The following is a 12,893-nucleotide window of genomic DNA, read 5'->3' as shown; positions in this document are numbered from 1 at the left end:
ACCATGCCTTAACAGGGAATTAAAAAAAAAAAAAAGTTATACAGGACATGACCTGCTACCCACAGCAAGAATTGTATCTTCTGCAGGCTCTACTCTCACTTCAACCCTTCACCTGTAATTCCTGGCCGTTCTCTCAGCAGAAGGCCGATGGTTATCCCACTCAACCAGACAAATATAAACAAACATGGGGAGTGAGTGGGAGTGTATTTTGAAAGGGACCACCTGAAGCTTGCCGATTCAGGCTGCTTTAAGCAAAAGGCTAAGGGAGTCTAGTCTCTCAGTTAATTTTGACCTACCACAGGGATGCCAACGTAAATATTTCCGAGGGACGGGAGAGTGTTATAAACCACAAAAAAGGCGCAGCCGCCTCAGGAGGGAGCCGGGGCTTACCACGGCTAGGGGCACACGCCACGCACCTCCATGACCACAGCACGGAAACTAGGCGAGAACGGAGCGCCAGGCTCTTCCCGGCCGCGTTCGGCGGGGAACAGGGACGGTGGCACCTGAGGAAACCCCGCCCTCCATCTTGTGAGGCCCCGCCCTCCATCTTGTGGTGCACCACCAGAGGGCGCCGCGGCGCCCGGCCCGCTCGGCTTATGGGGCGCCCCGCCCCTCCAGCCGTGCGCGCTCCGTGATTGGGCTGCGTGTCAGTCCATCAGCGCGCAGCCCCGCCCCCTGCCCGGCGGAGCGCAGCACGGAGCGGAGCGGTGGGCGCCGGGCGCGGCTGCATGGCGTGCTGGGGGTCGTGCCGGCGGGTGGGCGCCACGCCGCGCTGATCCGCGCTGCTCGGGGCGGGCGACACCACCTCGGGCTCTTCCTCTGATAGAAGGGAACAGCGAGGCGGGGATCAAGGTACGGGTGCGGGCCGGGCCCCGGGGTGCGGGCTGCGCCTGGTCGGGACGGTGGGGCGGGTGCCGCCGCGGCCGTTCACCCCCCCGTGCAGCGGGTAGCCCGAGCCGCTGCCGCCCAGGAGAGCCCCCTGAGGCGAGGGGGGACGGGCCCGGGCTTGTCCCGCGGAGCCGGCGCCTGCGCGGTGCGGGGACCCGGCGGCTGCTGCCCCGCTGCGGCGCTGCTGAGGGGTGCGGGGAGCGCCGGGGGGGTTGGGGTTGAAAAACGCCCGTTAGGGGGCTGGCAGGGCCCGCACGTAACGAGGGGTGTCTGGCCCGGGCCCCGAGGGGACCCTAGGTCCGCGGTGTTAGCTGTTGGATGCGCTGACACTTGTTTTCCCTCGCAGATGATCGAAACGCTTGTGACTACCGAAGCGCAGGAGCTGTTGTACCAGCTGACGGCCCTGCTGGAGCAGGAGCTGAGGTGTCAGCCCAAGGCATCTGGCCTGAGACTCATCGAAGCTGCCCACGATAATGGCCTCCGAATGACTGCCCGCCTGCGAGACTTTGAAGTGAAAGATCTCCTCAGCTTAACTCAGTTCTTCGGCTTCCACACGGAGACGTTTTCACTAGCTGTGAATTTCTTAGATAGGTTCTTGTCAAAAATGAAGGTATGGCGTTTTAAGGTATAAGCTCCCAGGCATCGGCTTTTGCTCGTTGCAACCTTGCTCCTGGTATAAGTTAGCATGGCTTGCTTTCAGCTGGCTAAAGGTTAAGCTGCTTCCATAGATCCTGCTTGCATGAGAGCTTAAAAAAATGGCTTTTGCTGTTTGGATTTTAGCAGTAAGAAGGTTGTTTCCTCTGACGAAGAAAAGGAAGAAGGCATCTGTTCCAACTTGAGGATGCCCTTAGGCTTGGAAATGCAGGCGGTATTAATGGGTTAGATCAAGACAGACTGTCTTGCCTGTTGCACTTATACAAGAACATCTTAGATTACTTTTCATTTTACTGCTGTTAAAACCTACCAGTGAGTCTCATGTATATCAAGAGGCTTGATGCTGTTCAGCATTTATTACTCTAGTAAAATGAGTATTCAGCTTGCACTCCATTCTACTGCATGTATGTGGCATGCTGACAGGTTGTTAATCGTCTAATGAACCAGGATTACTACTGTTCTACTGGGTCAAGAACAAATGCTTGTTTTACTTGAATGTTAGTACATCCGTTAAAAAAAAAAAAAAAAAGAAAAAAAATAGATGGAGCATAATACTTCTGAATTCAAAATCTGCTTAAAAAAATAACTGTAATGAGTTTATGTATATAGAAAAGGTTGAAAAAAAAATACTGGCGTATGCCAATATGTACAACACTGTAGGTCCTAAAAGCTTCTGATTAGGCTATTATAGAATGTCATTAAGAAACCAGTTCTCAGTCAAAATATATTTTTCTGCAATGTTGTTCTTCAGATTAATGAAGCAGAATTTGTTGCTTGTAAAGGTCTCTTCATTTAGTTAAAGATTAAAATGTATGTGGATAAAGAAGTCTAATTGCTTCAGCATTTAAAAAAAACCACCCATAATATTTTCCTAAAATATGTTGGTGACTCTACTTTGGTGCTTAGGTGTTGAAGTTACTGATCAAAAATGTCCCTCTTTGAAAGTAACGAGACTTCTCTTTAGGTACAGCCTAAGCACTTAGGCTGTGTTGGACTCAGCTGCTTCTACTTGGCTGTGAAAGCAACAGAGGAAGAGAGAAATGTTCCCTTAGCCACTGACTTGATTCGAATAAGCCAGTATAGGTTCACTGTTTCTGATATGATGAGAATGGAGAAAATCGTATTGGAGAAGCTGTCTTGGAAAGTCAAAGCTACAACAGCCTTCCAGTTTCTACAACTGTATCATTCGCTCATTCATGAGAATTTAAGCTGTGAAAGGTAAAATATCTAAAACTTACTTTGCTATGATTGCAGATGATCAGGAAGCCTATGTAGAAAAATAACCAGGGAATATTACTCAAGCAATTGGCCTTTTGATACTCTTAAAAAAATAAATAAACTTAACCCTCTTATTGGTAAATATCATGTGAGTATCTGTGGTGTAATATTACTTTAACTTAAAATGTTGTTTGTGTAAAGTGATCTAAAGAGTGTTGCTCTCTAAGCCCCAAAACAAGCCTGTTCATCAATGATGGTATAAAAAATTTGTAATTACGCTGCACTAAGTAGAGTCTCATTGCAAAGATTTCAAAATCTGATTTCAGAAAGGAGTTTCGTTTGCTAGTTAGCCTTAAAAGTCCTTGTTGCCCAGCCTATTTTGATGATAGAATTCTCCCCAGTGTAACACAAGATTTATTTTTGACATTATGACTGCCAAAACTGAGCACCTGTTTGACTGAAACTCTAGATCTTCTGGTACAAAAGAGGCCCTTCTTTATCTAAAGAACATTCTCACCACTTCTCAGTTTTCAGAGTGGTACTGTCTTGATCAAGTTTGCGTTCTTGTGCAACACTGACTCATTTGTTTTCCTTATAGGAGAAAATACCTTAATTTTGAGAGACTTGAGACACAGCTTAAGGCATGTCACTGCAGAATCATGTTTTCTAAAGCCAAGGTAAACGTCTTGAAAGCACATAGAAAATAAGAGTACTGAAGCTTAAAAAATCACAGTTCAAAAATGTCACATCTCCTCTTCTGTCTTCTCCAGCCTTCTGTCTTGGCATTGTCTATTATGGCACTAGAGATAGAAGAACAAAAATTACTGGAGTTGACAGAGGCATTGGAATTTCTGCAGCTGCATTCCAAGGTATGTATGGATATTGTTTTACAGGATGTAAATGCATGCAGGGGATACCTCACTGAGGAAAGGGGAGGTCTGTTGGCATACTGGTTTCTCTCTTTTTATTCCTCTTTTCTTTCTGCCATCTGGCTTGCAATCTATTGCTTCCTATCTTATGTGAAGCAGCTAAAAACGCACATATAAAATAAGGATTTAACGAGTTACTGACATGGGATTCTGTCTTGCTATTTAGATGAGCAACAGAGAGTTGACCTTCTGGAAGGAATTGGTGTTAAAGTGCCTTACAGAATATTCCTCGAGCAAGTGTTCGAAACCAAACGTCCAGAAATTAAAATGGATTGTGTCTGGACGTACAGCACGGCAGCTTAAACATAGCTATTACAGAATAACACACCTTCCTACAATTCCAGAGACCAGCTCATAATAGGTAAAATACTTTTTTTTTTTTATCCAATAGGTAAAATACCAGCTCATACATGTAAAATCAGCTTCTGATAACATAGAAGTGCTTAGCTGTTAACTACCTCAAAGTTTCTTATTCTGTATAGGTAACCTGTTGGAGATGTGTAACTTAAACGTAGTAGGCCTGTCATGTAGAGGCTGGTCTGTTCTCGTGTTCATGCTTGAGCCAGTGCTGCACCTAAAGAAGTGGCAACCTAATATATGAATACTGGAGAAGGAACTGATCCTTTGGTGTGCTGTGGGAGCAGAAATGTGTTCTACAGACATTGGGACCTCATTCAAACTAAAATGTGGAGTAAAACTGGTAAAAAGGCAGAGGAAAAATTTAGCTTGCTTCTATCATAAAAAGGAATCTGCTAAGAGTAAACAGTTGCCTGTTAGAATCTGTCTCTTGCAATAGTTCACTGAAACCAGATAAAATGAGGACAGTTGCATACAGTTTTACTTGTATAACTGTGTTTAGTAAAATCTAAAAGCTGTAATTCAGTTACACATGTTGCAGTTTATTAACTGTGGAAATCATGAACTAATTCCTTATCTAGGCTTTAATTCCAAGGGCTGCATATCTTATTTAACAGCTGTATTGCTGTTGTCTTGCTGTGTTCAAGTCTGATGCTTTATTTGGTTCTTGTAGAGAGTCCTTGAGTTGACTTGTCTTTTGTGTTTGTTTGTTTGTACAGGAATACAATAAAATGAGAGAACCATCCTGTGACCTAGTTCACAGGCAGATGAAGATTTGAGAAACCAAGTCTGAAACATGATCTTAATAATGAAGAACCCAACTCATGGAAATACGTAACATTTCAGACTAAAAATCATTGCAGCAAATGCGTTCTTTTCCACGATGATTACAACAACATTCAGTGTCAGTTTTTGGTCTTATTAGACCATTTACTATCCAAACAGTGAAAAACCTCAATACTGATAGAAGGAATTTAACACCTTAGAGTTTGTAGAGCAGCTTGTGTAGTCTAACCTTGTTTTACTATAAGTGCAGATGCCCGGTGGTGTATTAAATTTAAAAAAAATCTGGTTCAACTTTCCAAAGATTACAGGACATTAGGAAAATGTGTGCAGTGGCACAGTGCTGTAGTCTCAGGCAAACTAAAGACCAGCTTGCTCAATATTGATGAGAATAGGAAATGCTTGTCAGTCAACCTGACATGCTGGCTTGGAAGTGTCATGTGTCCATGTGTTCCTACAGGGCAGGGTACTGGCCTTTAACATAGACAAACTAAAAACAAAGCTCTACGATACCTGCTGAGCACGTCAAGTACCTGGAGCAGGACAAAGGGGAGAAACTTGATTTCATTGCCTTGTAAAAGATAGTCACGAACACTGCATTGATAACGTCAGTGTTTTGTAAGAGGTGTAGTTTGCTGAGATTATGAAGGATGGAGAGAGCATAGAAACTTCATGGTACGTAAGAAGGCTGGAGAGAAACCACTGAGTTACCTGCCCCAAATCTGCCATTAGTCTTGCGAGGTTTTGCTACACAAGAGGTAAATGCTGATGCTGAACAGATGGATTTTACAGGCACAGTAAGAACAGGGCCGTAGTCCCATAACAGCCTGTAAGTAGGAACAATTGAGGTGAGAAACAACTGAAGATTGTTTCAACTCTCATCTGTTTAACAATTAGCTTTGTGAAACACACCTGCTCTGTTTTTTTTTTTTTCCCCTGAAGACCGCGTCAGTACTTGAGGCGTATCTTGCTTTTGGTACTAACATGAAAGTGAATAATAAGAATGTGTTATTGGATGTGAGATGGATAGAGGTGTGGTGGGGAATGTTGCTAATGACCTCTTGAATTCTGTGTCACTGTGGAGCAGAGGCTGTTAGGGGTAGGCTGATCATAACTGCCATGTAAATGGATTTAGGGGAAAATGAGCGATCTGAATATAGTGTGGGCTTAAATGCTAGCCTACCAAACCTGTCCCCTTAATGGTAATAGCTGATGCGTAAACCATTCTTAGCATATCTTAAACTAATTAAATTCTTCACAAAAGACTTCATACCAAAGCTCTGTACTGAACAAATCAAGCTTTCTTGTGAACTCATGGGAATGATTGCACTGCATAGCATTTAATCGAGTCTTCCATCTGCCAGTGCTCTCTGTGCATTGTGCTGGCCTCTGAAAAGCATACACGTGACTCAGACAAAGGGGTGGACAGCTTACTGGGAGAGATGGACAACGATGCAGTGTGCAATTCTACTGGTGTTGTCATGTGTCAAGGTATGTACCTTTCAATTAAATGTTGAAATGCGGTTAACCAAGCAACTTTGTTCCAATTTGTTATAAAGCATTGTTGTAGGAAGGCTATTAAGTGGCTTATACCTCAATATTACGTGAGAAATGTCTCTGCAAGAGGTAAGGAAGGATACTTTTAAGAGGTTGAGGCTGCAGGGGAAGGGCTAGGGAAGAAACAAGAAAAATCTCAAGGTCTGTGGTAAAATTATGTCAGCTTGCTGACATGATTGCTCTAACACCTTTGAGACATGAAAGCAGCTACACAAATGAGTTGACAAGTAGTTTACACTGTTCAAAGGTGACTTCATCTTCCATTGTTAAGCTGATACTGTGTATCGCCTGCTTCTATATATTGCTGTAAATGCAGTGCTTCCTTAAAGAGAATGTGGCGCCTGACTTTCAAAGCCCAAGATTTCATTTTCTGGACTCGTCTGAGCATTCCAATTTGACTAGACAAGTTTAGCTATACATTTCTGTATCCAACACATTCACAGGGAGTAGTTGTGATAAACAAAGCTAAAGCTCTGGCATTATTCTGGGCTTATCTTAAAGCAGAGCCATGAAAAAAATAGCTGTAGGCTGTTTTGCTGCCCAGTGCTCACTTATGTAACAAAGCAGCACTTCAATGAGTGCACAGGATGATTTCCTAGAGAGTGGGTTTATCTCATTTCTGTATCACACGCCCAAATTTACGCATTTGTCATGCCTGTTACTGTGTCTAAGAAGGGATGGAAGTCCCCAGTGGGACTTGTGACATGGGACACAACCCACTATTTGAAGTCCTGAATGCAAATTTAGCAGATACCTGTTAGGAAAAGGCCTAAAATAACTTATTTTTTTCCTTTTCATCCAGATAATTCCAAAACTTGCAGTGGACAAGAGAAGTAGCTATCCAACTAGTTTAAACCTGTCCTCTTACAACAATTCAAAGCTGTGATGCCTTACTGTGTAAGCCAGCTTAACTGTTATCATGTGAAATACTTGCACTGAGTAGTATTTTGGCGCTTGCAGTGGCCTCGTTCGTGCCTTAACTGCACCATCCAACTTCTGAACTACAATTGTGGCAAAGATGCACTTAATACCAAACTATACCTACTTTTGTACACTATGGAAAGCTGTCTAAAACCTTACCATGGCATTTGGTGCTACTATATATTTCTGTAAAGATGATGGGGGTAGAAAAATCGCAATTATTTCAGGAGTACTGCTGGTTTGCTTGCTGGTGCGAGAAAGCATTGGATGTAATTACAGCAAAAGCATTCGTCAACAACTCTTGCTTTATTTTTGCCATATCCCAACTGAAATAATGATGCAGTTTTTAAAGTAAGGTTCAACACTATCATAGATGCTGCTGGCAATCTCCAGGGGGACTTGTGCTTAGGACCTACTTACAGGCAATAGTTTCAGTGTTCAGAATACAATAGAATTTGGCAATAGTTTCAGTGTTCAGAATACAATAGAATTTGGCAATCGTGTTTTCTTCTTGTTAGTTTGCCACACCACTTGTCCCATGTGATGCAGTTGGAGGGCTTCTGAGCTGCATCCTTAAGAACGAGTAGAAAAATCATAAGTAATTGGCGCATGCAAAATATTAAATCATGCAGTAGCCAAGATTAAGGTGTGGCTATCAAACTGAAAACTAACTGCAGAAATCTACAGCTGCATGTTCAGCTTATATAAGCAGCTTGTACTGTATGTTGGTGGCGAACAGATGCAAGATATTTCTTACTTAAGGACTTCCTACTTTTTTCAAGAATTATTACATTCTCTTACTTGCAAAGTTTTAAATATTTCTACTGAAAGACTTTATGACATTAACACAGTTATGTATACCCAGACTTTCACTTGACTTGTCTCCTCTCCAGTAGCACTTAGCTGAGAGCAAGGAATCACAGAATCATTAAGGTTGGAAAAGACCTTCAAGGTCATCTGGTCCAACCCTCCCCCTACCACCGATGTCACCCATTAAACCATGTCCCTAAGCACCAGGTCCAACCTTCCCTTGAACACCCCTGGGGACGGTGATGCCATCACCTCCCTAGGCACCACCTGCACTCACTCCAGCTGTGGGCACACACACCTGCTGCCCCACAGCCTGGCTGCAGTTGCAGCACTCACAGGCCCGTTCCTGGACATGCACACAGAACTGAGAGCCCCTTTTAGTGCTATATTTGGCAATGCAGTGCATTGTAAAGCTTCAGTTGAGGCAAGATGCAGTAGTTTATTAACCACTATTTTAGAATAAGGTACAAATTCTTAGAGGGCTGCTAAAAGTGCAAGTCTGTTTCAAAAGTGCAACTGTAGCCTTCCCAATATCCTTCTAGTTGCAAGTTAAGAAAAAAATATTCAGTATCTTGCTTCTAGGATCCATCTTCAACAGTAAAGATATTCTTACATAAAGACAAGTGGTATATTTATAACTGACTAGTTTACTGTTGTATCAGAGAAGTGTTCTGCTTCAGGATGTTACTTTTTTGTATACACCTTTTTATGTATTTTATCCTTTTAATGTGAGAAAGTTATTGCAGCTTACGAATCAGCTGCTGACACTGTCTTCGTTCTGCTAGAAGAGACCTGTGGGAAAGGAATTCACAGGGAGCTTTGTGCTGTTTTGTGGGAAAGGAATTCGCAGGTGGCTTTGCGCTGTTTCACACGTCCCTGAGTTAGAGATAATGAGGAAAACAGCGGTAGAACCAAAAACTTGAGCAAGGTCGAGATAAAGTAAATTGGCTAGAGTGTTAAAGATGAGCTTTGGGCAGTGGCCAATTGCTGGCTGGCTCAAGGCGCGTGTCTGAGGGTCTCAAACCACTTGTAAGACAGATTCGGGCGCATGGACAGCGCGTGGGGCTATGGGGAAAGTATATGTCGTAGTAAAAAAGGGCAATAAATGTCTCCTGTTCAAGAGCCATCAGGAGTCTGTGTCTTGCATCCCTTCAGAGACCTCCTTTCTCTTTGCTGAAGTAATTACTTGCCAACAATCCACTGACTAGATCTCTGAAGTCTTCACCAATTACATATTCCAGTCCTCCAGTACGATGTGTAATTTCTCTCCAGGAACACAGGTGAAAAGAGTTCATTTTTCAAGGCTAGAAAAGTCTGGTCCTCCTTTGCTGTAATTTCCAGAAATTTCTGCACCACTGAAGTCAAATCCAGGGTTCTGATGGAGATAAAAGTTTAGTAGACAGATTTTTCTTGAATAGCAGTGATTTAAGCAAAACAAGAAAACAGTGTTTCTGTTAACATGGTAACACTCTAACAAGGACATGCAGCTATCAACTTGTTAACCATTTGCCAGAGCACTGAAATTCTGCTTGGAGAATGCATCAACACGTAAATGTTGACTTGCCATAGTTTGGTTGCCCAATACCAAAATTTGTAATGTCATTCTTAACTTGGCAAGCAGTTATATCTATCTATATATATATATACACACATATAGCGAAGAAGTATTAAGGAAACTAACAAAGTTTTCTGGCTTTCGATATCCCTTGAAATTACAATTTAAAGACTCAAAGTACCTCCCATGCTGGATAAACAAAATTGATAAAAAATAGTATTTGTTGCAGCATGTAATGTGCTGATTCAGCTGTCAGGTAATAAGTTGTAGTTGTACAACTTGCTGACATGAGTAAGAACAGCCGAGTGCTAAAATTGTACCGAAATAATTTAAGCAATTTAATTTAAGCAATTTTAGTTGAAGGCAAAGGAAAACATTTTCCAGCTAACTATTCTCCATCATCTGACATTATATGCAAACATCTTCAATAGAGTATGATGTTATGTTGTAGATATAGGTATGTTGTAATTCTAGATAATAGAAATTATACATGGCCTAACTTAAGTGAAAATTTGTTAGTTACTTATCAAAACCTTAAAATCAGTATCACTGTGACACTCAACTTTTCACTAGTCTTTCAGACAGACTACAGACAGAACAACCTCTTAAAAATACACTGATACAGAATGTTCACAGGTCTTTATCTATTGAACTACAGTATATGTTTCCATGGCACGAGACAGCAGACGTTTTATCCAGCTTTCATGCCCATAACCTGCACGTGCAAACAAAATTTAAGCAGTAATCGGGGGCCTTTGACTTGCCTCTCTTTGGAATCGTTCCAGTGTAAGTTTCCTTTGCATCTGGTCTTGTACCCAAGGATCAGCAGCATAATCATTTTCTAACAGAGACGTCCAACAATTTCCAGCATCTCGATTTGTCTTCATCAGAACAATTCGTATCAGTTTTCTGTCTTCTATTGAATGAAGAGACATAAAAAACACCTATTAGACTCTGTCCTACATGGAAGCTTTTTTGTTGTTTTGCTGAATTCACTGTTAACATGTCAAAGCACAGGATTTCTTGAAGTAATTTCAATTCTTCATGCCAATGGAGTCATTAATAAATAAAACCATTACCAAGAAACACAGCCTGAGGCAAAGCAAGCCTATACAGCCTACACTTTCAGGCCTGTAAAATACTAAAGCTGTTTTGAGGAATTAAAACATCGTTCATAAGTACTTCTATTCCAATATAAACTAACCTTTTAGAGAGGTTCACAACAGAGAAAAGATTTAACCTATTCGTGTATACAGATCAACTATGGTAATAACAAACTATTTCAGGTCAGGCTTTACAGGAGGTTATTACCAATAAAACCAGAACTAAGTTTAAGCAACATGGAATTATAATCAATTTCTATTAAACGCAGGCAGTGTGAAGTATCATGAAGGTAGTAGAAGTACATCTCAAAGGTAACATGTAGGTTGTTTAGTTCAACTTAATTGAGGAAGTGCAGCATTATAAAGTGTATTTTGAAGACTGTTCGCATGTTGGAAAAGAGTAGGCTTCACTTTGCAATGTTTATTTACACTTCTGATTTTCACGATTAAGTTACCAAACTACCGATCGATGTTTATTCTTAATGGAAAATAAAAATAAAACCAGTTATAGGAAAGCAACGATAGGCACAGTCCACAGATGTGTTATTCAAAAACTACTCTGAACACTGCAATATTTACGACGCAACAATCAGAGAAGCGGTTTGCTCCTTTAAGTACCTTAGCCCGATTGTTAGATTCCTTTTTGATTCTCTTGGACATAACTGTACCAGTGCAGTTTTAATAAGGGTTTGCAAAAATCTTCTTACTACTCATTTCCTAAAAAGTAAATGTTAGTTCTAAGGAAGTGTTCCTAATTGACTGAATACTACCTTGATGTGGCATACTTGATGTGGCAGATGTGGCATTTCTCCCCTACTCCTTAATACCTTAGTCTAGGACTTTTGTACTACCTTAGTTCCTTAGTCTGGCAATAACAATTATCATTTTTTGCAGAGAATCATAACTTGATCAGAATCAGAAGAAAGCATTTCCCATAACAAAAAAGATGGGTCAACTTTTCCACAGCATATTTTGACAAGTTCTATTGTACTCCAAAACGTCATTTCAGAGACAGATTATTACCTAACGTCCATGTTCCTTCATCAGCTATTGTAGAGTCAAAAAGTTTACCCTGCAAAAGACATTAACAAGATTACTTAACAGGAAAACCTGCTCAGTGACCAGTCCTTATTGAATTGCATAGTTTTACTCACAATTTACCTACCTTCTTGTGTTCAAAATTCCTTTGCAAGGAGTAGTACAATCAGGCCTGACTAGTACAGGTTTGTACATGGCCTATCAGAGTATTATGGTTACAGTGTGTTTTTTTTTAATCAGGTACTTGATGTGTTCAGTGTCCTAATTCATAGAAAGGCCTGTATTTCTCAGTGGGTAACAGGACTTTTAATTCATTTGCCATCCAAATTCCCGTGCGCCCACTAAGGGCAACACACACCTACGGTGTAACATATGTACGTTAACGCACAAAGAATTGCTTTTCACCAATGAGAAAGAAAATCTAGACTTTTTTGCTGCTTTCAGCAGCGAAGTTATGCCCACAGGCAGTGCCCAAACACTTACACAACAGAAGCGGGAGCACAGATAGGGGTTACCGCCTTGATTTTTCTACCTGGCTTTAAAACGCCCTGGCTGTTCGACTCCCCTGCTTCGGTTTAACCTTCCCCCACCACAGCCCATCATCCCAGAGGCTGCCGGGGGCACCCTGGGGACACCTCACGGACCTCGGGGACACCTCAGGGACCTCCCACACCCCGGGGACACCTCAGGGACCTCGGGGACACCCCGGGGACACCCCGGGGACGCCTCAGGTCCCCCCAGCCGCTACCTGCAGCAGCTGCCGGCCCCCAACGGCCAGCGCCAGGTGGCGGCTCTGCAGGCTGCAGCTCACGTCCTTGGCCCGGGTGCCGGGCGGCACGTGCACCTCGATGAACACCTCCTCCAGCGTCTGGTACCAGCAGCCCCAGGGCGTCCCGCAGAGCACCACGCCGCTGCGCTCCTCGAAGGGAGCCGCCATGGAGCCCCCGCCGCCGGGGCCCGGCTTCTGCTGACGGCTGCCTGCCCCCCCTCCCCTGCCCGGAACCGAGGGCACGGCGCATGCGCGCAGCCCCTCTCGCTCCGCGGCGGGTAACGCGCGTGCTCCGTTCGGAGCGCGCTGAT

General features: G+C 42.9%; 2 protein-coding genes across 4 annotated transcripts; one reads left to right on the top strand and one right to left on the bottom strand.

Moving 5' to 3' along the window:
• Window positions 1-590: 590 nt before the first annotated feature.
• On the top strand, window positions 591-9,243 carry CCNG1 (cyclin G1). 3 transcript variants are annotated; one of them, XR_004781319.2, is made up of 8 exons: window positions 645-852; window positions 1,235-1,498; window positions 2,507-2,760; window positions 3,359-3,437; window positions 3,531-3,629; window positions 3,856-4,050; window positions 4,766-6,320; window positions 7,189-9,243. XR_004781319.2 is itself a non-coding variant. In XM_035563986.2 (7 exons), the coding sequence occupies exons 2-6, from the start codon at window positions 1,235-1,237 to the stop codon at window positions 4,045-4,047; spliced, it is 888 nt and encodes a 295-aa protein (XP_035419879.1). In that variant the 5' UTR covers window positions 591-852; the 3' UTR covers window positions 4,048-4,050; window positions 4,766-6,357. The 3 variants fall into 3 exon arrangements, 2 of the variants coding, with proteins under 2 accessions (XP_035419879.1, XP_035419880.1); XM_035563986.2 differs by lacking the exon at window positions 7,189-9,243 and having other exon boundaries at window positions 591-852; window positions 4,766-6,357; XM_035563987.2 differs by lacking the exon at window positions 7,189-9,243 and having other exon boundaries at window positions 643-852; window positions 4,172-6,357.
• NUDCD2 (NudC domain containing 2) lies at window positions 8,537-12,843 on the bottom strand. Its single transcript, XM_035563988.2, has 4 exons — window positions 12,562-12,843; window positions 11,799-11,847; window positions 10,437-10,588; window positions 8,537-9,492 (listed from the first exon to the last, which is right to left on the bottom strand). The coding sequence occupies exons 1-4, from the start codon at window positions 12,748-12,750 to the stop codon at window positions 9,409-9,411; spliced, it is 474 nt and encodes a 157-aa protein (XP_035419881.1). The 5' UTR covers window positions 12,751-12,843; the 3' UTR covers window positions 8,537-9,408.
• Between the last annotated feature and the right edge of the window lie 50 nt (window positions 12,844-12,893).

Source organism: Cygnus atratus, chromosome 14 (genome assembly GCF_013377495.2).
Source record: "Cygnus atratus isolate AKBS03 ecotype Queensland, Australia chromosome 14, CAtr_DNAZoo_HiC_assembly, whole genome shotgun sequence".
Lineage (NCBI taxonomy): Eukaryota > Metazoa > Chordata > Aves > Anseriformes > Anatidae > Cygnus > Cygnus atratus.
The sequence above is the reverse complement of the archived record's forward strand: the minus strand, read 5'-3'. Positions and strand labels throughout refer to the sequence as shown.